The following is a 26037-nucleotide window of genomic DNA, read 5'->3' as shown; positions in this document are numbered from 1 at the left end:
ACGCCCCATAGCCCCCTAGATTATATTACATGGTTGCACCACTATTTTTCCTATATCTTTACTGCAGTGGTTCTATCCATGTCTTATAAAAATAGCATCAGTTTGTACCACATAAAAGCCACCTCAGAGAAGAACCCCTTATTTTCCAGTTTACAGACATCTTCCACAAGGTCTCGTGGCAACACAGGTTTACTTTTACATTTCCCAAACAGCTGGCTGTGCTTCAGGCAACGTCTATAAAAAAAAAAATTAAAAAAAAGGCTTCAAGCAAGTAGTGGTTTGGAACAAAACTGGGAACTCAGGAAAAATTTGTCCATTTTCTGAAAATCACAAATGTGTTTATTTAAAAAAAAAAAAAAATGTTTTAAAGTGTCAGAAATTCAGTCATTTATTTAGCAAGTTCTGTCCGCAAACTTTTTTTTGCTCTCCATTGACATGTTCTGCGTATTACAAAAGAGTCTCTAGGTCCCACTTCCGGCTGCCTCCCTGCTCCATAGTCTCTCTCCGCCAGAGAACGTGGAGACAGAAGGAGGCAGCATGATCAAGTCTGAATGTGTGCAGAACTCGCCAGTCTATGCATGCGAGCAGCGGGCCGTGTAAACAAAGTTGATCCCTTTTATGAAGTCTTTAAAGTTTTAAGGGGAGGTCGGCAATTCCTTGGCAGTTAAAGTAGGCAGATGAGGCTCTTCCCCTCCTCGATTTCTTCCTGCACTTTGTCGCTGGAGGTGGCAATTTCGGCCTGCGCGGAGAAGACTGCGCAGATAAAGGTGAGAATGGTGCCGCCGATAGCGGTGTAGAAGGCCCAGCCCAGAGAACACTCCCCAAGCTTGTAGGCCGATGCATAATTTCCACAGTAACCAACAACCTTCTGGGATCCCCAACCAGCAGGGTACAGAATTAAGCCGAGTATAAGGAAGAGACCTGGAAAACAAAAATACAATTTCAAATGGATTTAAAATATGCTCCTGTGTACTGGGTGACAAGTCATCAATGATGAAATCAGTCAACAATGCTATTTTCCATTTCCCCATAGAGATCACATAACATTCAAATTAACCATCAAGCTCCTGACATCTTTTGTTCCTATTGCAAATATGCCCCTCCTTCCCCCCCCCCCCCACAAAACATATTGTTTAAATGTGACAAAATATGTACTTTTTAAAAAAAAAATTATTAGGAGTATCATGGACTGCACAATTAAATTGACCCCCCTCCCCCCCCCCCCTGTCACACCCCCAGTTTAGCTGGGCTACAGATTAAGAGAATTCCTGTATTGTAACAAGGCTTTCTTGAACCTCCAGGACTGAAGAAGGCTGTGATGTATGGCCTCTCCAGCACTGACACGGGAAATGAACGCTTACATTTTCGCCCTTCACGGATGGTGAATGTACTGGAACGGGGAAGTAAGTGTATGTGTGTGCCATTGAATCCAAAGGAAGATAGGACAGCGTGCATTAGCATCCACAGAACTGGAGCTGCCATACAGAACTTGCCATGAGGTGTTAATAAGGCTGAAGACCTCCCAAATACCTTCCTTCTCTATACAAACATTAAAGCTGCAGACCAAGCAACATTATACGTATGTTTTTCTTTTTTTTTTATAAATCAGTTTATACTTGTAGCATTTTTTAAAAAACAACTCTGAATGAAAATTTTAATGTATAATAATGTAACAAGCATTCTTAGTTTCTATAGCAACCATTTACAAAGTCACAGATACTGAGTCAATACTCCTCTGCAGTCATTTAGTGAACCCCCAAGCCGAATGTTCACCGATCGATCACGGGAGAACGGATCGATCTGCAACTTGGCTAATTACTTATCATTGTGTGGATTGTATTGATGCACATATTCAAGGGGAAAAAAACAACAACAAAACCCAGCAGCCTGGACTGCAGCTCTAACTCAGAAACCATGGCTGTGGAATGGACTCTTCTGCAACATGTTTTAATGGGGCAGTCCCTCTTCCCACCACCTTCTACAAATGGTATACGCATATTTAGTTTAAAAGGTATTAAACCTGGGTGACCGATACCTTTTTAACAAGATCTGACACCTATAACTATGTGAGATATATATATATATATATATATATATATATATATATATATATATATATAGTGAGCTGGGTGAGCGGGTCCTTAAGTTAGAAGTGGTTTGGTTTCCTCTGGCTACAACCTTCAGTCTGAGTGTTTAGCAAAAGTTTGCATAGGTAAAGCTCCTCTTACAAGGACAGCATGGGATCAAGGAAGAGGAGACCATTGAGAATTACTCCATAGATACATACTCCATATCAGAGGCCCGAAAGAAAACGGGTTCCAGCTGAATTTCCAAATCAACAAAAGCAACCAAATATTTACTTTTAACATGGTTATGTTTGTGTAAGGAAGCCAATTAGTGTGTTAAATTAAATTCCTGGTAACAGACTGGACAAAAAAAAAAAAAAAAAAATTTTTTTTGTCCAGTCTGTTACCAGGAATTTAATAATAATAATAACCAAACTCTTTCTTCCTACTTCTCAAATAACGCAAGACAATACACACACACACAGACACACACACAGACACAGACACACACACACATTACGTTTGTATTGTACGGAAAATTACAATATTTAGTGGAAATAATGAAACAATGTTTTAAGTCAACATTATTGAATTATTAGTTAGAGGATTTACAACAATCATAAAGTTACATTATAAATCCACCTTTTTTAAGCAGCAATACTACTTTCCAACTTATTTTTATTATTTGTCTATGTAAAGCATGTGACAATGTATAATTCTACGTTCTCACCTAAGCTGGCAATCGTTTGGGGCTCCTGTTATAAATCTGTAAAAATCATGCTTGTGTGACTAACATAATGGCTGCTTGTCAGTGTAGCTCAGCAGCTACAATGTGTCATTATATTCCTAAGGTAACATTATCTATTGTTACAGTTTGCAGCTCAAACTGCAGAGAACATTTGGAACAAATTACAAACAGGAAAGTGTTGTAAATATCTTGCACTGCTGGGGATGTGTGCTAAAACCTGCTATAGAAATCAAAGGATGCTTTAAGACTCATTAAAAATTGCATTAAGAGTTGAATAATAAAAATAATAATTATTAAAAAAAACAGTTAGTATAATCTAATACTACTGATTTATAAAAAAAATATATAAGATTTCACGTGGAAAAAATAGCATACACAAGCGCTAACACTATATTAAACCTCTAAAAGTAAATGGTGATAAATAACCAAGTGTACAACAAAAGACAGGGGTGCCCAATGCTACATCAAATTGACAAAACATATATGGTAATAAGTACAAAGTACAAATACTTCAATAATAATAATAATAACTTGGTTATTTAGTTAAACCCTTTGGCCAAAGCGTTATAAGCCTGCATACCAAACGTCAAGGTATAACCAAAATTAATGCAGGTCCTACAATACACTGTAAACCTTTCCTTTTACCTCTGTATGAGGGGAAAAAAACATAATAGGTCCTGTTCTTTGCAGCAAAGTGAAAAGACCTCCCAAGTTAAAAAGGTGGTTATACCTTGACGTTGGTATGCAGGCTTATAACGCTTTGGCCAAAGGTTTTAACTAAATAACCAAGTAATTATTATTGAAGTATTTGTACTTTGTACTTATTACCATATATGTTTTGCCAATTGGATGTAGCATTGGGCACCCCTGTCTTTTGTTGTATACATTTGCCACGCCCCGTAGCACTCTTTTTTGACATAAATATATATTCATGATGTGGTGGGTGTAGGACAAGCATGTCAAACTCGCGGGCCGCATGCAGCCCACAACGAACATATTTGCGGCCCAGCTCACCAATATTTAACTCGTGCTGCGCGCGCTTTCTTCAAAGGAAAAAAAAAAAAAAAACCTCACCCCTCTCCCGATTGGCTGGCGCGTGTTGGAACGCTGCCAGAATTTTTTTTGGGTCCGGAGCTTGCATAGTGAGGCCCGCCTCTTCCTGCTGTTCGCTTCTTCCTGCTGCATGGAGCAAGTCAGGTGACTACTGCTCCATGCCTGCTTCAATTGCTTCCCCCTTGCCCTCCTGCTCCGATTTCCTCCCCCATTCCGATTTCCCGTGTGTGTGTGTGTGTGTATCTGAGTGTGTGTGTCTATCTGAGTGTGTGTACCTGAGTGTGTGTCTGTGTGTGTGTGTGTGTATCTGAGTGTGTGTCTGTCTGAGTGTGTATTTGAGTGTGTGTGTATCTGAGTGTGTGTGTGTCTGAGTGTGTGTGTCCGAGTGTCTTGTGTGTGTGTGTGCCTGAGTATCTTGTGTGTGTGTGTGTCTGAGTGTGTGTCTGTGTGTCTGAGAGAGAGAGTGTGTCTGAGAGAGAGAGTGTGTGTCTGAGAGAGAGAGAGAGAGACTGTGTGTCTGAGAGAGAGAGTGTCTGAGAGAGAGAGAGTGTGTGTCTGAGAGAGAGAGAGAGAGAGAGAGAGAGAGTGTGTGTCTGAGAGGGAGAGTTTGTCAGAGAAAGAGAGAGTGTGTGTCTGAGAGAGAGAGAGTGTGTGTCAGAGAGAGAGAGAGAGAGAGTGTGTGTCAGAGAGAGAGAGTGTGTGTCAGAGAGAGAGTGTGTGTGTTTGAGAGAGAGTGTGTGTCTGAGAGAGTGTGTGTCTGAGAGAGAGAGAGAGTGTGTGTCTGAGAGAGTGTGTGTCAGAGAGAGAGAGAGAGAGAGTGTGTCTGAGAGAGAGAGAGAGTGTGTCAGAGAGAGAGAGTGTGTCTGAGAGAAAGAGAGTGTATGAGAGAGAGAGAGTGTGTGTGTCTTAGAGGGAGAGTGTGTGTGTCTGAGAGGGATAGAGTCGGAGAGGGGGATAGAGTCGGAGAGAGAGAGAGTCACAGAGAGAGAGAGTCACAGAGAGGGAGAGTCACAGAGAGGGAGAGTCACAGAGAGGGAGAGTCACAGAGAGGGAGAGTCACAGAGAGGGAGAGTCACAGAGAGGGAGAGTCACAGAGAGGGAGAGTCACAGAGAGGGAGAGTCACAGAGAGGGAGAGAGTGAGTGTCAGGGAGAGGGAGAGAGTGAGTGTCAGGGAGAGGGAGAGAGTGAGTGTCAGGGAGAGTGAGAGAGTGAGTGTCAGGGAGAGAGAGAGAGAGAGTGTCAGGGAGAGAGAGTGTCAGAGAGAGAGAGTCAGAGAGAGAGAGAATCGGGGAGAGAGAGTCAGAGAGAGGGAGAGAGAGAGAGTCAGAGAGAGGGAGAGAGAGAGAGTCAGAGAGAGAGAGGGAGAGTCAGAGAGAGTGAGAGAGGGAGAGTCAGAGAGAGAGGGAGAGAGGGAGAGTCAGAGAGAGAGGGTGAGTCAGAGAGAGGGAGTCAGGGAGAGGGAGAGTGAGTGTCAGGAAGAGAGAGAGTCAGGGAGAGGGAGAGTGTCAGGGAGAGTCAGAGAGAGAGAGTCAGAGATGCCAAGTGTCAGGAAGAAAACATTAATTTTATTGTTCTTTTTTTTTTATACTGTACTTTTTGAAATAAACCTACGTTTCTATGAAAATTGAAGTTTTTGTTTTTGTTTTTTTGCGGCCCACCTAAACTTAAACCTTGTTTATTTGGCCCGTGTTAGCCTTTGAGTTTGACATGCACAGTGGTAACAATAAATAAAAACACGTGATTAAGTGTCCAATTATAAATGAGTCTCTTAATTAATTAAATTTCCTGCAGCCTAAAAAACCTGTGTTTCTCTGAAAAAACCCCTGTGGAAATCGCTAGACGTAGGTTCTTTTGGTTGTGGATCCAGACGGTTTATGGAAAATTTCCACTGTGCTGAAGCAAAGCGTGTGCATAGCTTTATTTTCCTTTTGCAGGTTTTTGATCTTTTAGATACTTTCTCCCTAGATCGAGTACCCTCAAGGGGAGTATGAAAAAAAATACCTGGCAATGTAGAAGTATCCAAATACCGTCTGGATCCACAACCTGCGCTCAAAAGAACCTACGTCTAGCAATTTCCACAGGGGTTTTCTCCGAGAAACCCAGTTTTTTTTAGCCTGCAGGACATTTTATTAATTAAGAGACTCTCATTTATAATTTGACACTTAATCACGTGTTTGTATTTATTGTTACCACTTGGTTATTTATCAGCATTTACTTTTAGAGGTGTAATAAATATAATGTTAGCGCTTGTGTATGCTATTTTTTCCACGTGAAATCTTATGTTTCTTTTTTAAATAAATCAATAGTATTAGAAAATAGTAATTGTTTTATTATTATTATTATTATTGAACTCTTAACCGGCAAAAGAAAATTAAATCTATGCACACGCTTTGATTCAGCACAGTGGACATTGTACCATCTGGATCCACTACCTGCGCCCAAGATAGCCTGCCTCTAGCAATATAAGATTTCCCCTTTTGCTGCTTTACGTTTATACTTCTTACAAAAAATAATTATATTAAAGGGTAAGTCAATGATTTCTGATAGAAGCCAAATAGATTGTAGCACAGTACAAGCATCCACTTATCTCAATGGAACATCACAGCACATTAAGTAAGGTATTGTACACAGACCGGGGCTTGGATCAGATTACACTTGTTCATGCAGTATTAAGTAAATGAGTATTTGAGATGAACTTCAGAATGATGTAATGATACCAGTTCTGTAAGTAAGGTCTTCAGGCTGCTAATTTAATTTGCGGACCTTTGGCTTGCTTCTAAATGCATGGTGATAATATCACGCAAACAAGCACACAAATGGCTTTTTAACCAAGTTACAGTGGCTGGATATCTCATTTTATTAAATCACAGACACCGTTTTCGGAGTCCCTTTAAGATCCACATGGAGTACATTAAATCTTCATTGTTTGCCGGCCTTTTGAGTGCCGGGAGGGGCAGAGGCGCGCCGATACATTGCAATCGCTCTCGGGAGGCATTACGATTCCAACGTCATTGGTGATGCAAACGGAAAAGGAGACTCCTCATACGTTCCTCGTCCATTCAGATCTCCCCATGAAAACGAACAAAAAGCCCAGCATGCCACTATTATGTCATGGGACCCCTGGAGGGCCAAACCTTGTGACATGGTAGCCAAGTCATTGGGCACTCAAAGGGTGAATCTAAGCTACAGTCCAGCAATTTCTTGCTCAGCAATAACACCACTAGCTAGCATACCATGTGCATTTTGGTGTTGCGTCACTGTGTTATTACTCCCATATAGTTTTATATAACGAGAAACTTTATCCATTCAAATAACAATACAGACAGCCATCATTTGCCTCCTGAACAAAGGGAAGACCGATTCATAGCACCCTACCTCCTGCTGCACCCATTTGGAGGTTGCCATGATTGCCCCACCCAAAAAAAGTATGTAAGCGATTCCACTTTTGAGGTGGCGGCAAAAGTACCCGTCATGTTACCACAGAAAGCCCCATGGAATTCACAAGCGCTATATAAACAGATATTATAATACGTCTTCCTTAACAAAACAAGGAAGGGGGGGTGGGTGAGTTATCAAATGACATGGAATAAGTAAATCATGGGAACAGTTTGGCTGTGGGCCAAGAAACTATCACTTGTGCATACAAATGATTAAAAAATGTGATGCATAGATAAGGAAAAAAAACATTCTAATTACTGAAAAAACATTTTAGACAGAAATTCTATAAATGATTTAAGCTTGGAAGTGGGGGAGGGAGAGGAGGGATGGGGGAGGGAGAGGAGGGATGGGGGAGCAAACTGAAGAAAGAAATTGAGAACCGTGACCGACTGCAATAAAAGGTGAAAGTTGATTAATAAGATCTATCAGAAGAGAGTTGAGTCTCAAAAGCTCATGTACAATCAACGGTCATGTTAGAGAACTAAAGATGTACAGATGTAGCGAGACTTATGGTCTCCGGAGCCGCAGCTGGAGATGGTGCTGCTTCGGTCGTGCTGTGAGGGGTCCATGCTTGAGGATCGGACCCCCGCAGCGATAATTCTCCGGCACCGTGGCAGTCGCAGCTGCGGCCTCGTGGTTTATCAGAGTGCTGAAAACAGCAAGTCTTGTTACATCTGTGACTACCAGAAAAATACTATACATTCCCCACAACTTTGCAGCTGTAATTACAACAAACAGCTTGGGCTTTACCACTGCACTTTCTGGTTTTGTGAATCCTTTTAGATCTCTGTGCTCGGAATGCCATTTGATTTGGATTATGTGCAACACAGCTAATCCCTGTGCTAGTATGTTGTAGTGATCATTATTTTCTCAATATTTAATGATGTAATATGTGAAATCAGAAGCAGGTTAAAGGAGAGCTCAAAAATCCCATATTCACCAGAGTACTGTACAAAATCAGCTTACCATTTATAACAAATATGTATGGGGATGTTCCTAGCATGTTATTTTACCTCTAATATAATGAACCGGATTGGTCGTACTGCTCCAAAGTGATTTGCGAGAAGGACAATGCACATTTGTAATTTGCTGCATAACCATGGTACTAAATGGTCTGAGACCCATCTATCAACAGCGAGATCTGCAAATTAGCCCGCATGACCAATTAATGCCGCATGTAGTGCTGTTCTGGAATATGAGTTCACTTCTTCAGATTTATAACTTGCTGTGGGCGATTAAAGAGAAAGCTGGAGAAAGAATGGGTGATTCATCGCTAGGAACGTTCCAGGCGAGCAGAGAATATTCTGTTCTTCACATAATATTTATTGGCAGCATTCCCTTTCATAGCCTTAAAGCAGTAGTCCAAGCTGCCGCTTTTTTAAAATGTATTTATTTATTTTCCCTTTAATATGTGCATCGATACAATCCACACAATGATACTGTAAGTAATTAGCTAAGTTGCCGATCGATCCTTTCTCCTGGAATTGATCGGTGAAGATACGACTCGGAGTTCACTAAAGGGCTGTCAGTGCAGCAGAAGAGGACCAAAGAGGCAACGTTCTGTGTGGAAGATCATGTGACCAGGCAGTCACTAGATACAATTGGTGCACTGCTATAGAGTGGGCAGGGCTCAGCAAGGGGTGTGCCAGAGCCTGTTTCAGAAGAGGAAGGGGATGTAATTTTGTAAATGGTAGTTATTTAAAAGAAAAATGCTTGTTACATTATAATACATTTAAAAAAATCACTCAGAGTTGTGTAAAAAAAAAATGCTACAGGTATTTTCTCATAGTACAGAACTGGTCTGCAGCTTTAAAGGACACGTCCCTGCAGGACCACATGGCAACTACTTGCAGTGACCTGTTTAATGGGTTAAACAGGAGTTACTGTATTAATGCCTTTGAAAAAGTATTTTAACACCTCAGATTATTCTCCCCCCTCACCCCCCTGAAGATCTATCATGGAAATATTTATAAATGTAATCTGTTCATTCTGGTCCTATATCTTTAACTTCATATTGGAAGGAGTCTTTAAAGCAAGATTATTTTAAATGAGCAGTACCCACTGCAAACATTTTGTTTTACACCCCTCCCCACATAGGTGAAAAGCAGGAGGTTCCCCGAGCTGCACCGCATTAATGTCCACCAGGGGGCACACAGGTTCCCAAGATACTTACTGGCAGCGATGGATTTGAAAATCCGTCGCCCCAAGGCACTTACATGTGGCGGCCGCCTCCTTGCTGCCGCCCTCCTTCTCCTTCCGAATCGCAGTGAAAAATGACGCCGCAGACAGCACACAGGGTCTCGTTGCCATGGCAATGAGACGCCACGTGGGTGACGTCTGCTGCGTCATTTGACACTGCGATTTGGAAGGAGGGTGCGGCAGCAGGGAGGCGGCCGCCACGTGTACGTGCCTTCCCATCAGGCCCGAGAGCGCGGCATCTGTATATGGGGGCGGACATTTTTGTCGCCCGGCCCTATCGGGCCTAATGGGAAGTAGGTTAGAAAGCAGAGGAACAGGCCACGCGGGAGGAACTGCCTAGAGCGGCGGAAAGTGAAAAACCTAAGCGCAGAAGAGGAAAAGAGAGAGGAGCGAGAGGAGGACGGACGGACACCCCCCCCCCCCCTATATACCTTGCTGTATGATGGTAAATTTTCAATAAAATCCGAGTTATAAACAAAAAAGAAAAGTGATTGCTTGAATGCCACCGATGCCGACATGCTGCGATATTCAGGGAACGTCATGAATGAACTGCAAGTGTTAAGGACTCCTATTCCCCTGTTCCATTTGTAGTGAAACCACTTCCCAGCGCTAGAGAAGAGTACAGCACCATTCAAATGCCTGTGACTAAAGCCTTCTAGAGACCTGGGAATGTGCTTCACAGCACACTGACTCAGTCCTGTTATTTCTCACGGTTGTGGTTGCAGTACGTGAGTCAGAACTCTCACTGTGAAAATCAGCATTAGTTAAAGTATTACAAAGGTTTATTAGTCACAGCCAGCGAGTAATTCTCTCCATAAGACCAGATGTTATCAGGGTGACCTCCAGTGATGAGGAGGCTGCTGCCCTCAGGGCTGACCTCTGTAAAGCAGTGAATGCCTGGGAAGCTCTCTGGTTACATCTGAAGTCACTCTCCTGTCGTTTAAAAAAGGTGTGATCCCATACAGCCGGCCAAAAAACAACCTTCAGTGAGCAATTGACCAAACTAATTGGCGTCTTTAAACTAATATACCCATGCTAAAAGCAAATATTTGACTTCTTTTGTTTGCCACTTTTTTTTTTTTACCGACCATAACTTATTTAATGTGTGGTTGAAACCTATATCCCAGCTTCACGTTGCAAAGCCAGTATAACCAACCTCACACTGATGAGACCCCAAAGGTTGAATCGGCTGTCTGTGAGTAGGGTTACTGGCTATGCACTTCTGTAACCCAGGCTGTGCTGAACAGCTGTAATATGGCAGGTATAAGCTTATAGGGGTCCATGCTACAATGGATAAGAAGGAAAAGGTGACAGTGTGCGCTCATATGCATGTCATTAGTTCAGGTTAGTTGAGGAAGTGATGAAAAAATTGGGAGGAGCGCACAAACCAAATGGCGCAGGAAGGACCCAGAGTCAAAAATAAATAAAAGGGTACTATAATGTGTCATGAGACCCATCCAATGCGTTTCGAACGTCACAGCGTTCTTTATCAAGAAGCGTTCCTTGATAAAGAACGCTGTGACGTTCGAAACGCGTTAAAAGTGAGGAGTATTTTGTGAATAAAACGGGATTTAATAGGAAGCCAGGGGAGGCACTGTGACAGATTTAGGAGAGAGTAAAGTGATTCTAGCAGCAATATTTAGGATTGAAGGATAGACAGGTGAGAGGAAGGAAGGACGGTGTAAGGAATCCGCTCCTCGGTTTACTGTTTGCATTACCTTGCAGACATGTGCAGTCCTGGTACACTTCCCCTGATATTTACTGCAGCCTGGATTCACTCACCAAAGCAATACTGCCACACGCCCCTTCTGCTATTGGTTCATTGACCTTTAAGTACTGCTTTACCACAATGCTCCCTGCCGAGCATAGTCCTTTCTGGATGTCACTAACTGTTCTGCCACAAGCCCCTGGCTTGTTATCCTGGTTTCCTGAGACCGGCTGCTATTGTCATGCAGCGGTCTGTTCCTGTCTCGTGTGCTGAAGCTGAGTACTCTCCTTGTTGTCTTCAGCTCCTTGTTTCCTAAGGCCGGCTGCTATTGTCATGCAGCGGTCTGTTCCTGTCTCCTGTGCTGAAGCTGAGTACTCTCCTTGTTGACTTCAGCTCCTTGTTTCCTGTGACCGGCTGCTATATTCACGCAGCGGTCTGTTCCTGTCTCCTGTGCTGAAGCGGAGGTTTCCCCAGTGTTTCTTCAGCTTCCTGGTTCCTGGGGTCTGCTGCTCATTCTCTATTGCAGAGGCCGTGTCCTGGTTCCTGCGCTGAAATGGAGGATTCCCCAGCCCGCTCAGGACTCTTGCGCTGAAGCACTGGTTTACTAGTGCAGCTAGGCGGTGTTCTACTCTGGTCTGCCTATCACCTCCTGAGACCAGTACCATGGGCCATGGTCGCCGCACGCGCAGAGGCCACTCCCGCGCTCCTAAGCTGAAGCGGGGTACTCCTGACTACCTGTTGCCGAACTCCTGCTTGAACAATGTTAATCCTGATGTCTCCGATCCTGACCCTGGCTTGTCCACTGACGATGCGGTCTTCTCCACTCCTGATCCTGCTACGTACGACTACGAACTGCGCAATCCGGATCAGCCTGCATGGTCTAAGGTCGGTGCTTTTACAACCCCACCTCAGCCACGCGGTCCGACCCAAGTTTGTGGCGAGCACAAGCGTGACAGACGGACAGAAGGTTACAGTAGTCGAGACGGAAAAGAATGACTGTCAGTGTTAAGAGTTTTAGCAGTAGAGCGACAGAGGAAAGTACGTATCTTTGCCATGTTGTGGAGGGGGAAAAAAAATCAGGTTTTAGCTACATTGGAAATGTGAAAGGGGAATGTGAGGGGAGTCAAATGTGACCTGTAGGCAGTGTGCTTGTGATACTGGGTGTATGATAGTGCTGCTAATAGTAATGTAATGGCAGTCGGCCAGGTTTGCGAGGAAGTATAAGGAGCTGTGATTTTGACATGTTACGTTTGAGTCGGGGGAGGGCCATCCAGGATGATATAGCAGAGAGACATTCAGAGACTTTGGTCTGCACAGCAGGTGTAAGGTCAGGGGTTGCAAAGTAGATTTGAGGACATTGAAGAATATGATTCCAAAGATTAAAAGGAATGTAAACGCAATGTACATTTTATTTTTGTAAGTGGATATAAACTTTAGAATTACTGATCATTAGAAACGGAGATGTCATAACATGGCTGAGGGATTTCCCCACTTGGCACCCCCATACTGCAATATGGGACTGCACCGTAGATGACATTTAGCAAAACAATGGTTTTCTTTTTAAATTGGACAGCGATAAAGATTTAAAGCTTGTAGCATACAAGAAAATTGATTGAAGAGGTGGGTGGTCGTGGTCCAAAACAAGCAGGATTATATATGGCACCTAAACAAATAAACACAATTCCTTCATATTTGCACAAGCTGATAATACCAACACTATTTGCATAAACTGGGCACACAGAAAGAATGGAGAAAGATGTTCCCCGAGGGGAAGAAAAAAGCGCAATGCTATTTTTATTTTGGTAATGATGTTTGCTATGCATTACAAGTCTCTGGCAACGAAGGGGTTGGAATAGCCCTAATGTGCTTACCATTACAATGGCTCAAGTGCTGCCCTAACAGTCACTTAACCCCTAAAATATCAGGGGGCCAGCAAGCAATGCAAAGTATTACGTTGCTATCCCCCCGCCGACAAAAGGGAAAACCAAATCAATAAGCACAAGCGGAGTCCTTCCCCATGATACAAGCTTCTCTATTCATAGGCCTGGTGGGAGACCTCAATAATCATTCTTCGGAGAGCCCGGACAAGGTATTTTGGGCGCCTGACCTCAAAGCAGAAGAATCCTTAGCCAGTAAGCTGCCAGTGACAGCGGAAGGGTGGAAGATATTACTTTTCCAACATGTACCAAGATCTACTGAACTAAACAAATCATCATGGACATCAAACAGAATCTTGTCCAACATAAGAACTTTATAAACAATGGAGTAAAATTACAGACAGTCGAGTTTAGCCTTTCGTGCAGGAGGTGTAAATATTTCAAGAGTGGTAACACAAACCGCAGGCAATGTGAAATCACAGGACTTTCATGTGGTTTCTTTTGGCAGAGCACGAGTTGGTTTAATGCCGCACCATGTGGATAATATCCGTGCGCTTATAAAGGTTCAGTCCCATTTAAAAGCAAAGTGGAATTATGGACACTGGAATGTTTAATTACATGGACTCCTATATAAAAAAAAAAAAAAAAAAAGCAGAAATATATATTTTAAAATCACATAAAAGTCTTTTTCTCTTGTTTTGAAATAAAATCGAGGACTCTGGAAGGAGCTGGAATGGGTCGCGATCAAAATGGGGAATTTCTATTAATAATTAATAAACGTCTTCTATATTTACAAAGGAAAAAATTGGATTTCCTTACAAAGGAAAAATTGGATTTATTTTAGAAAGACCTTCTCCTTATCAGGCAAAGAAGCACTAGGTCTACTTTTTTTTAAGCAACTTCGACTACTGAAAAAAAAAAAAAGAGATTGATTTTAACCCTTTAAAGTGTTGAGGGAGTTTTTAAAAGTTCCAGATCCTGTAATATGGGGGGGAGGGGGAGGGGGAGAGTGAGAGCGAGAGTGAGAGAGAGAGAGAGAGCAACACTTGACACTAACTAAAAATGGTCTCTCTCGAATGTGCGGAGGTATTGCATACAAATGAACAAAGGTAGGCGGATGACCCTTTCGCCAAGCCGAGCCTCGAATATTTGCAATTCCAAGTAAACGCCATATTCGTAGCAAAGTCTAAAGTATGTGAATAATTCGCACACCTCTACCGCGGAGTGTTGAAGATATTTGGGAGTTTTTGGGGCTAGCAATGTGCAAGATGCAACAACGAGAATAATCTTAATGGGTGGAATAAAATAGATAATTAAATATTAATATTAATATAATAAAATAGATAAAAGACTTAGGAGCCAGAAGTTTGTTACGTGGAGGTTGGGTGTTGGGGAAAGGGTGTTGGGGGGGTTGTTAATTGTGGGGGGAGGCTGTTTAGGTGGGACAAAGACACTGTGACAGAGATGCAAGGGGTTAAGAGGCATTCCCTGGGTGGGGACGGAGTCATAGTAAGAGGCAGTCCCTGGGTGGGGATGGAGTCACAGTAAGAGGCAGTCCCTGGGTGGGGATGGAGTCACAGTAAGAGGCAGTCCCTGGGTGGGGATGGAGTCACAGTAAGAGGCAGTCCCTGGGTGGGGACGGAGTCACAGTAAGAGGCAGTCCCTGGGTGGGGACGGAGTCACAGTAACAGGCAGTCCCTGGGTGGGGACGGAGTCACAGTAACAGGCAGTCCCTGGGTGGTGATGGAGTCACAGTAAGAGGCAGTCCCTGGGTGGGGATGGAGTCACAGTAAGAGGCAGTCCCTGGGTGGGGACGGAGTCACAGTAAGAGGCAGTCCCTGGGTGGGGATGGAGTCACAGTAAGAGGCAGTCCCTGGGTGGGGACGGAGTCACAGTAACAGGCAGTCCCTGGGTGGGGACGGAGTCACAGTAACAGGCAGTCCCTGGGTGGGGGTGGAGTCACAGTAAGAGGCAGTCCCTGGGTGGGGATGGAGTCACAGTAAGAGGCAGTCCCTGGGTGGGGATGGAGTCACAGTAAGAGGCATTCCCTGGGTGGGGATGGAGTCACAGTAAGAGGCAGTCCCTGGGTGGGGATGGAGTCACAGTAAGAGGCAGTCCCTGGGTGGGGACGGAGTCACAGTAACAGGCAGTCCCTGGGTGGGGATGGAGTCACAGTCCCTGGGTGGGGATGGAGTCACAGTAAGAGGCAGTCCCTGGGTGGGGACGGAGTCACAGTAAGAGGCAGTCCCTGGGTGGGGATGGAGTCTCAGTAAGAGGCAGTCCCTGGGTGGGGACGGAGTCACAGTAAGAGGCAGTCCCTGGGTGGGGATGGAGTCACAGTAAGAGGCAGTCCCTGGGTGGGGATGGAGTCACAGTAAGAGGCAGTCCCTGGGTGGGGATGGAGTCTCAGTAAGAGGCAGTCCCTGGGTGGGGATGGAGTCACAGTAAGAGGCAGTCCCTGGGTGGGGATGGAGTCACAGTAAGAGGCAGTCCCTGGGTGGGGATGGAGTCACAGTAAGAGGCAGTCCCTGGGTGGGGATGGAGTCTCAGTAAGAGGCAGTCCCTGGGTGGGGATGGAGTCACAGTAACAGGCAGTCCCTGGGTGGGGACGGAGTCACAGTAAGAGGCAGTCCCTGGGTGGGGATGGAGTCACAGTAAGAGGCAGTCCCTGGGTGGGGATGGAGTCACAGTAAGAGGCAGTCCCTGGGTGGGGATGGAGTCTCAGTAAGAGGCAGTCCCTGGGTGGGGATGGAGTCACAGTAAGAGGCAGTCCCTGGGTGGGGATGGAGTCTCAGTAAGAGGCAGTCCCTGGGTGGGGATGGAGTCACAGTAAGAGGCAGTCCCTGGGTGGGGACGGAGTCACAGTAAGAGGTAGACCCTGGGTGGGGACGGAGTTACAGTCCCTGGGTGGGGCTGGAGTCACAGTAAGAGGCAGTCCCTGAGTGGGGACGGAGTCACAGTAAGAGGCAGTCCCTGGGTGGGGACGGAGTCACAGTAAGAGGCAGTCCCTGGGTGGGGATGGAGTCACAGTAAGAGGCAGTCCCTGGGTGGGGATGGAGTCTCAGTAAGAGGCAGTCCCTGGGTGGGGCTGGAGTCACAGTAAGAGGCAGTCCCTGGGTGGGGATGGAGTCTCAGTAAGAGGCAGTCCCTGGGTGGGGATGGAGTCTCAGTAAGAGGCAGTCCCTGGGTGGGGACGGAGTCTCAGTAAGAGGCAGTCCCTGGGTGGGGACGGAGTCACAGTGAGAGGCAGTCCCTGGGTGGGGATGGAGTCACAGTAAGAGGCAGTCCCTGGGTGGGGATGGAGTCACAGTAAGAGGCAGTCCCTGGGTGGGGATGGAGTCACAGTCCCTGGGTGGGGATGGAGTCACAGTAAGAGGCAGTCCCTGGGTGGGGATGGAGTCACAGTAAGAGGTAGTCCCTGGGTGGGGATGGAGTCACAGTCCCTGGGTGGGGATGGAGTCACAGTAAGAGGCAGTCCCTGGGTGGGGATGGAGTCACAGTCCCTGGGTGGGGATGGAGTCACAGTAAGAGGCAGTCCCTGGGTGGGGACGGAGTCACAGTAACAGGCAGTCCCTGGGTGGGGACGGAGTCACAGTAAGAGGCAGTCCCTGGGTGGGGATGAGTCACAGTAAGAGGCAGTCCCTGGGTGGGGATGGAGTCACAGTAAGAGGCAGTCCCTGGGTGGGGATGGAGTCACAGTAAGAGGCAGTCCCTGGGTGGGGATGAGTCACAGTAAGAGGCAGTCCCTGGGTGGGGCTGGAGTCACAGTAAGAGGCAGTCCCTGGGTGGGGATGGAGTCACAGTAACAGGCAGTCCCTGGGTGGGGACGGAGTCACAGTAAGAGGCAGTCCCTGGGTGGGGATGGAGTCACAGTCCCTGGGTGGGGATGGAGTCACAGTAAGAGGCAGTCCCTGGGTGGGGATGGAGTCTCAGTAAGAGGCAGTCTCTGCGTGGGAATGGAGTCACAGTAAGAGGCAGTCCCTGGGTGGGGACGGAGTCACAGTAACAGGCAGTCCCTGGGTGGGGACGGAGTCACAGTAAGAGGCAGTCCCTGGGTGGGGACGGAGTCACAGTAATAGGCAGTCCCTGGGTGGGGACGGAGTCACAGTAAGAGGCAGTCCCTGGGTGGGGATGGAGTCACAGTAATAGGCAGTCCCTGGGTGGGGACGGAGTCACAGTAAGAGGCAGTCCCTGGGTGGGGAAGGAGTCACAGTAGGAGGCAGTCCCTGGGTGGGGATGGAGTCACAGTAAGAGGCAGTCCCTGGGTGGGGACGGAGTCACAGTAGGAGGCAGTCCCTGGGTGGGGATGGAGTCACAGTAGGAGGCAGTCCCTGGGTGGGGATGGAGTCACAGTAAGAGGCAGTCCCTGGGTGGGGATGGAGTCACAGTAACAGGCAGTCCCTGGGTGGGGACGGAGTCACAGTAAGAGGCAGTCCCTGGGTGGGGACGGAGTCACAGTAGGAGGCAGTCCCTGGGTGGGGATGGAGTCACAGTAAGAGGCAGTCCCTGGGTGGGGATGGAGTCACAGTAAGAGGCAGTCCCTGGGTAGGGATGGAGTCACAGTAGGAGGCAGTCCCTGGGTGGGGATGGAGTCACAGTAAGAGGCAGTCCCTGGGTAGGGATGGAGTCACAGTAAGAGGCAGTCCCTGGGTGGGGATGAGTCACAGTCCCTGGGTGGGGATGGAGTCACAGTAACAGGCAGTCCCTGGGTGGGGACGGAGTCACAGTAAGAGGCAGTCCCTGGGTGGGGATGGAGTCTCAGTAAGAGGCAGTCCCTGGGTGGGGATGGAGTCACAGTAAGAGGCAGTCCCTGGGTGGGGATGGAGTCTCAGTAAGAGGCAGTCCCTGCGTGGGAATGGAGTCACAGTAAGAGGCAGTCCCTGGGTGGGGACGGAGTCACAGTAAGAGGCAGTCCCTGGGTGGGGACGGAGTCACAGTAATAGGCAGTCCCTGGGTGGGGACGGAGTCACAGTAAGAGGCAGTCCCTGGGTGGGGATGGAGTCACAGTAAGAGGCAGTCCCTGGGTGGGGATGGAGTCACAGTAAGAGGCAGTCCCTGGGTGGGGACGGAGTCACAGTAAGAGGCAGTCCCTGGGTGGGGATGGAGTCACAGTCCCTGGGTGGGGATGGAGTCACAGTAAGAGGCAGTCCCTGGGTGGGGATGGAGTCTCAGTAAGAGGCAGTCCCTGCGTGGGAATGGAGTCACAGTAAGAGGCAGTCCCTGGGTGGGGACGGAGTCACAGTAACAGGCAGTCCCTGGGTGGGGACGGAGTCACAGTAAGAGGCAGTCCCTGGGTGGGGATGGAGTCACAGTAATAGGCAGTCCCTGGGTGGGGACGGAGTCACAGTAAGAGGCAGTCCCTGGGTGGGGAAGGAGTCACAGTAAGAGGCAGTCCCTGGGTGGGGACGGAGTCACAGTAAGAGGCAGTCCCTGGGTGGGGACGGAGTCACAGTAGGAGACAGTCCCTGGGTGGGGATGGAGTCACTGTAAGAGGCAGTCCCTGGGTGGGGATGGAGTCACAGTAAGAGGCAGTCCCTGGGTGGGGACGGAGTCACAGTAAGAGGCAGTCCCTGGGTGGGGATGGAGTCACAGTCCCTGGGTGGGGATGGAGTCACAGTAAGAGGCAGTCCCTGGGTGGGGATGGAGTCTCAGTAAGAGGCAGTCCCTGCGTGGGAATGGAGTCACAGTAAGAGGCAGTCCCTGGGTGGGGACGGAGTCACAGTAACAGGCAGTCCCTGGGTGGGGACGGAGTCACAGTAAGAGGCAGTCCCTGGGTGGGGACGGAGTCACAGTAATAGGCAGTCCCTGGGTGGGGACGGAGTCACAGTAAGAGGCAGTCCCTGGGTGGGGATGGAGTCACAGTAATAGGCAGTCCCTGGGTGGGGACGGAGTCACAGTAAGAGGCAGTCCCTGGGTGGGGGTGGAGTCACAGTAAGAGGCAGTCCCTGGGTGGGGACGGAGTCACAGTAAGAGGCAGTCCCTGGGTGGGGACGGAGTCACAGTAGGAGGCAGTCCCTGGGTGGGGATGGAGTCACAGTAGGAGGCAGTCCCTGGGTGGGGATGGAGTCACAGTAAGAGGCAGTCCCTGGGTAGGGATGGAGTCACAGTAAGAGGCAGTCCCTGGGTGGGGATGAGTCACAGTCCCTGGGTGGGGATGGAGTCACAGTAACAGGCAGTCCCTGGGTGGGGACGGAGTCACAGTAAGAGGCAGTCCCTGGGTGGGGATGGAGTCTCAGTAAGAGGCAGTCCCTGCGTGGGAATGGAGTCACAGTAAGAGGCAGTCCCTGGGTGGGGATGGAGTCTCAGTAAGAGGCAGTCCCTGCGTGGGAATGGAGTCACAGTAAGAGGCAGTCCCTGGGTGGGGACGGAGTCACAGTAATAGGCAGTCCCTGGGTGGGGACGGAGTCACAGTAAGAGGCAGTCCCTGGGTGGGGATGGAGTCACAGTAATAGGCAGTCCCTGGGTGGGGACGGAGTCACAGTAAGAGGCAGTCCCTGGGTGGGGAAGGAGTCACAGTAAGAGGCAGTCCCTGGGTGGGGACGGAGTCACAGTAAGAGGCAGTCCCTGGGTGGGGAAGGAGTCACAGTAAGAGGCAGTCCCTGGGTGGGGACGGAGTCACAGTAAGAGGCAGTCCCTGGGTGGGGCCCGAGTCACAGTAACAATCAGTCCCAGGAGGAGGTAGGAATTGAGGTACAAGGGTCATGATCATCTGGTCCTTGCCTGTCAAGCGGTTTTCTTACTGTTGCAGCTGCTGCACACAGTCTCTGACGGAGCTGCCAGATGCTCCCCTCTTCCCTCTCTAAGGACTTGGATATAGTGGGCGCACGCCACGGAGCACATGGCGTCGGGCGTGGCTGTCGCCTGAGTTATCTGTGGACTGAGATTGCTCGCAACGGGGAGGCATGGCCGTGACATCACGAGTCTGGTATGCCCTCATTGGCTGAACCGCTCGTGTGACCTGGCAGTCGTGCGACAAATTCACATTTTGTGGTCGGCTCAATATTCTGCCGCACCGTTGTGCGCTCTATGGTCTGCCTCATAGGAGGTACAGATTGTTTGCGCCCTGCCCGATCGCACGATGGATGTGGCCTAAGACTACGGCCAGGGTGGAGCAAACCGCGCACGCTCAGAGTGATAACTCTGAATGCCCTCGTCCAGGGTGAGGGTGCCCATGCGCTTGCTGTTTGGCGAGACAACAAAATTAGATTTGGCTGCTCGCTGATGCGTCACATGAGCGGTTCGCCCTCCCCCCCCCCCCCACATGCGCAACTAGCTGGCCAGAAATCGCCTGGCCGAGCAGAGCGCATGACATCAAGGTGCTCGTAGCCTAACTCTCTTCCTATCGCTCTGATGCAGACAGGAGTACAGCCGTCGATGGATAGGGAGGAGAGCAGTGTCTGACAACCTCTATGTGAGAGACACAAGCGCCAGTGGTAACTTTTTAGGTGCCCAGCATTTTTAATATAAACCTAGACAAATCATATATATACTTTTTTTCCATAGAAAACTACAGACACAGACATAGAGCTTTTGCTACAGGAGGGAGGGTGGAAGACAAATTTAGGACAAGGCCCATTGACTAATCTACAGTACCTCCAAATAGGTTCACCTAAACTCCACGTGGTGAGATACCCGTGAACACACCAGAGATCTTTCTCCTTAGCAAAAGCCCCATTTCAATGACTAGGTGGGACCAACGGCAAGACACAACGTCATATTGTTTAAAGGTAATGCAGTGCAATCCTAAAGTAACGTGATGGTAAACCTCTGCTAATGAACTCATTATAGCCACTATTTTTGCATATTATATTTGTTTAATGTTTTTATTTTTTAAACCTCATGTAAAAAAAAAATGAAATAAAAAATAAATAAAACAAAACATTTGGGCCTGTCACTTTGGTATATGAGCACGTCATTACCAGTGATGAAAACAAAATCATTTCATAACGTCATTTGGATACAAGAGAAATGAAATAATAACTGGATTGAGTAAGTGGGAATGGGTTTGTATTATAATATTACAGCAGCAGTTCAAGCAATATCCTACAGGTGTGTTTTTAATAAACACAATCCGTTTTGTACTATAAGAAAATACGTGTAGCATTTAAAATAAAATAAAAATGTTTTAAAGACATTTTTAATGTTTCTAATGTAGGAAGCATTTCCAAAGTGCAGCCCCTTCCCCTTCTGATAGGCTCTGGCTCTTGAGCCCCGCCCTCTCTCTAGCAGTGCACCAATTGTATCTAGTAACTGCCCAATCAATCATAATCCAGTACAGTAGGGCCCCGCCATGTTGAATTTGAATTCGCGCATGCGCCGAACGGGCGGGTGCGCGCGCAGACCGCAGGTCGCACAAGCGCAGAACGGCGAAAATGCCGGTTTGCGCATGCGCAGCACTGAAAATCGCCGGATCCGCTTTCCGGCGATTTTCACTATACGGCGGGCCTCTGGAACGGAACCTGCCGTATACCCGGGGCCCTGCTGTACTACATTACCCACAATGCTGTGCAAGAACTGAATTAAATAACCCTGAGCAAGCGATCGATTACAGTAGAACAGATCGATCTGCAACCTAGTTAATCACTTGTCGGTGTTCAGATTGTATTGATGAACATATTGAATGGGAAAAAAAATATATACGTATATATATATATATTTTTTTTTTTTAAACGGCAGCTTGAACTTCAGCTTGAACTTTGTCTCTAACCACATCAACATAGGACAGGAAGAATGTTTGTCTATTTCACAATTCTGTAGGTTATCCTGCTGCTCTGTGCCACTGACGCATGTGTGAACGTGTGATTGAAGTATGCAAGTTGTATCCTGCAAATGACAAGTTCAAGATTCCCCCCAATGCCGCAGGCCAGAAACTCTTCACAGCACAGGGAAAAGGTCTGCTCCGGGAATCTCTGCGCTCTCTGCTTAAGTTTCACAACCATCTGACCCACCTGTGTTACATATCTTCAATATATTATATATATATCGTTTATTTAAAAAGCGTCAACATATTCTGCAGAGCGGCATAAACGACAAACACAATGAAGTACCAAATAAGGATAAATAGATGGAAAAGGTAATGAGGATCCTGCTCCTTAGAGCTTATATATATATATATATATATATATAAAATAAAAAGATAGTCGAAATAAACTTTTAAAGTGGAGCGCAAATTCAAACAAACTCCATGAAACCAATGGAGTCTGCAAACAACCCCCCCCCCCCACTCCCAAAAACCCAGACTTTTCTAAATAGATTTTCCTGATTATTTTGAGTTTTTTCCCCGTCGTCATTTTACAAACAACAATAAACAGATTTAAATAAAACCAAATTCGAGTTACAGCAAAACCCTAACACTAAACATTTATACGACCAAAACACCAGCAGAAATGCCCGCCCCGAATTTATACATATGGCTGTATTACAATCTTCTTAAAGCACACACTGCTATTCCTAGCCTTATTTTGCTAGGATGGTAACGTCACCACCGAGGTCCACTAGGAGAAACCTACCCCAAGAGCCACACACATACAGTACCTGGGGTACCGCCCACCCAGTCCTGGGAGTCACAACTCTTATACCCTGGTGGTTTCTGGTGACAAGAGGAACTCCGTGAACCGAGAAATCACACAACAAATTATACAATCCCCGTACACACACCGTAATGATTCTAGCGTAAACGCATATACCCTGGAGATATACCCTGGAGGTCTCTAGGGGCAACAGGACCTCAACTAACTTAAGAGTCCCAGGGCACCCAAACATCACACGGCAAAGTAAATGAATCACAAAGCACATACAGTGCATACATACACCCTAGTCTAAATCTACGAGGGGGTAGTTTGCCACCAATCAGGCTACTCCTGTAATCCTCGACTACACAAGGAGTTAATCCCACTTCAATGACTAGTGTTTCCACCTGTTATCCAGGGATTACTGGGGATAATGGGAACCCCAAAAGCCAGGGTCACACTATTCCCAGTAAACACCCATAGCTAATAACACAATACACAGTCTATCACAAAATCACGTGAGCTAGAAGTCAGTCACGACAATAGAGCTATTAAACAACGGTTTAATATAAAATACAACCAGCAACAGCAAATAAAAGGGTGGGGGGGGGGGGCAGGAAAAGGATTATTTAAAACCTACTGAAACCTCAGTTACAGTCCGTAGGGGGTGGGTATAAAAGTCTTTAGCCTGGTGCAGGGGCGAAGCACATAGTGATGTCACAGCTCCGCTCAATTTTCCTGAGCCTGGTAGTCAGAGGGTGTCCAGCCAGGTGTCTGTCCTGGCCAGATGACCTCCCCCCCCCACCACCTGGGGAGAGCCCCAGACATCGGGAAACCAGTGGAGGACAAAAGGTCTCCCACATGGCCAATCTACCTCCAGGAGCTGGACCGCCGCCATGGCTGTCACCTACCCCCTCTCTACCCCTTTGTTGGAGCAAAGCAGGGGAGCAGAGAGACCAGCGAAGGGGAATTCTTGTGAGCCAATTTGGGTGTTTGCCGCCACAGCTGCTCGCCATTCCCCCTCCCCTCCACATGCCGAGCTGAGTAAGAGAGTAGGGGGAAAAAAGGGTTCAGATGGCAGCTCCAGTCAGGAGGCGAGAGAGGCCCTGCATATGTGGCCCATTTTCAGTATTGCCATCGGAGGCTGCTGATTAGCGCCATTACCCCTCACCCTCCTCTCCATATAATGATACGGAGCCGGGGGAGGCACAGCGCGAGCGTCAGCTACTTAGGTGACCGGGAGAGAAGCAGACCAGCTGGACCCGCGTTGCACCTCTACCCCTCTTCTCTGCATACCGAGCGGAGCAGGAGGGGCAGGGGGAATGGACCAGCAAAAGCTGGGTTGCAACAGTCATAGGGGACCATTGCAGGTTCAGAGAAGCAGGTAGGCCTGACCAGGGGGAATGGCACAGGCACCGAGGGCCATGGAGGATGGCTGGGGGGCTCAGGATAGACCTCCTCTGTCACACCTCTCTGTATATTAGAATAATTCCTCATCTTTTTAGCACATTGCTGCCGTGTTTCTTTTGAGTGTTGCAGGTTTTCTTCTGTTCTTCTCTAGCATTTATGATGGATCTACAGTATGGATCACTATCTAACCTGTACCAGCACCTGTGTATAGATATTTGGTAATCTTAAATTGTGTGCCCACCACTATCAAGTTTTAGTGAAGCATTTTTAAAGAATCAAACAATAAGGAAATAATAGAATTACACATGGAAGCAAAAAAAGCAAGTAAATACCCAAACCCACAGAGATTACAATTGAAGGGTATGATGCGAGACAAATAAATAGTAGTAATAGATGAGTGCATACATGATCTCACTACATGGCAAACAATGTGGAGACATTCTCTGAGAGAAGATTCTATACTACACAAATGCATCCTTTAACACTAAGGCATTGGACATAGTGCAGGCGACGGCGCACATGCGGCAGAAACAAATGCCCGGCCATGCTGCATGCTATGTGACGCTCGCAGCAGGATTTTGAGCAGACAAAAAGTGCGATTTTTCGCGCGACTGCTGCATTGAGCCAATCAGGGTGAATCAGCCTGGTGACATCACAGCCACGCCTCCCCGTTGCTCAAGTGATCCGAGTCCACAGATCGCTCAGGCGACAGGCGCGCACGCCTACTTGCGCTTTGTCGCACGCGCACTATGGCCGCAGCCTCACGGTGCCCTACTGACGTACCTGTACAGTATGGGCCCAGGCACACAAGAAGCACCGGGTTTGATCATAGGCACTTGCTTGTTTTTTAGGGGGTGATCGGGCGGGCCACTGCGACTCATCGGCCACACTGACCAAAACCGAAGCAGAGCCCCCTTCCACTTTAGTCATCCGGGGCCTGGTCGCGTCATGTGATCGCTGCTCGAGCTATTACACGGGACCAAATACGCAACATGCTTAATTACTTAACCATGACAAAATGGCCTCATGTCATGCTCACAATATTAATGCACTGCAATAGGCTCAGAGTGTCTGGCTCTGTTAGTGCTGCTTTTTGTGAAGAAGGCCTATAGATTTTCCTTGATTTGAAAGCACCAGCTGGAGGAGCTGTATATTACCTGGCTGCAAGAACAATGGGGGTTATATCTTAAACTGTGATAGAGCTGATCAGGGCACTATTTCACAGAAACTCCCATTGAGGTCAAGCGCTGTATGGTATCTTATGACATGGGCCTAAAACAATGATCTACAAATAGTCTTGATGTTACCGAGAATCTGTCTTAACTCATTTGCAGCCAAAGAATCCAGCAATGCACTGCGGGTGCTCCAGGCAGTGAAAAGTGTAAAGATGTGACCCAGAAACATTCTGTATCAAGCAGTGTACCAATCCTTTCTTTTTTTCAGGTCTTCATGGTTTACCTCAAACATTATTCCTTTAACTTCCCCCCTCAACTCACACCGTTATTCCAGGGGGAAGAGGCAATCCTGATTGTACATTTTAAAAAGTGGAATCTGAAGACAATATGGTAATTCAGGTTGCAAATGAGACACATTTCTAATCAAGCCCACGCATTCCAAGTAGCTGATACCGGACAAACCTTTGCCCAGATATTAGGAGACTGGTGTGTTTTGAATTATGACTGGAGTTGATTGGCTTAACTTTTAGTCTTTCTCACAATGAGTAATGCAATAACCCACCTGGCAGAGGGTGCTTCCTCTCCCCCCTCCCTATACCTCTGGGGAGGTATTTAAAAAAAACTTCTGTATAGGCTTGGTATTGTATAGGCTTTGACATATTTTAGAAATATGTAAAAAAAAAAAAAAAAAGCTTTCCCCCCCAATGTATAATAAGTTGAGAATTGTTTTGATGTCAAGTTAAGCCACTTCGACCACTGGTTGGTAGAAGAGTTTTAGCCCCTTCCAACATGTATGCACTTTTCAGCTGCTTTGCAAGAGTACTTCACTGAAAGATTAGTGTAAACATGGAAC

The 26037-nt window shown here is 47.1% G+C and overlaps 1 protein-coding gene across 4 annotated transcripts in view; it reads right to left on the bottom strand.

The window, feature by feature from the left end:
• Positions 1–347: 347 nt before the first annotated feature.
• Positions 348–26037, bottom strand: part of LHFPL2 (LHFPL tetraspan subfamily member 2) — a 176141-nt gene continuing 150451 nt past the window's right edge. For all 4 annotated transcript variants that reach the window (XM_075590912.1, XM_075590901.1, XM_075590934.1 and 1 more), the window contains one exon: positions 348–921. In XM_075590912.1, coding sequence (XP_075447027.1) covers positions 665–921 — 257 coding nt within the window. In that variant the 3' untranslated portion in view covers positions 348–664. The remainder of the gene's footprint in view (positions 922–26037) is intronic.

This window comes from Ascaphus truei, chromosome 1 (genome assembly GCF_040206685.1).
Source record: "Ascaphus truei isolate aAscTru1 chromosome 1, aAscTru1.hap1, whole genome shotgun sequence".
Taxonomy (NCBI): domain Eukaryota; kingdom Metazoa; phylum Chordata; class Amphibia; order Anura; family Ascaphidae; genus Ascaphus; species Ascaphus truei.
Note: the sequence above shows the minus strand (reverse complement) of the source record. Positions and strands in the feature narration are given on the sequence as shown.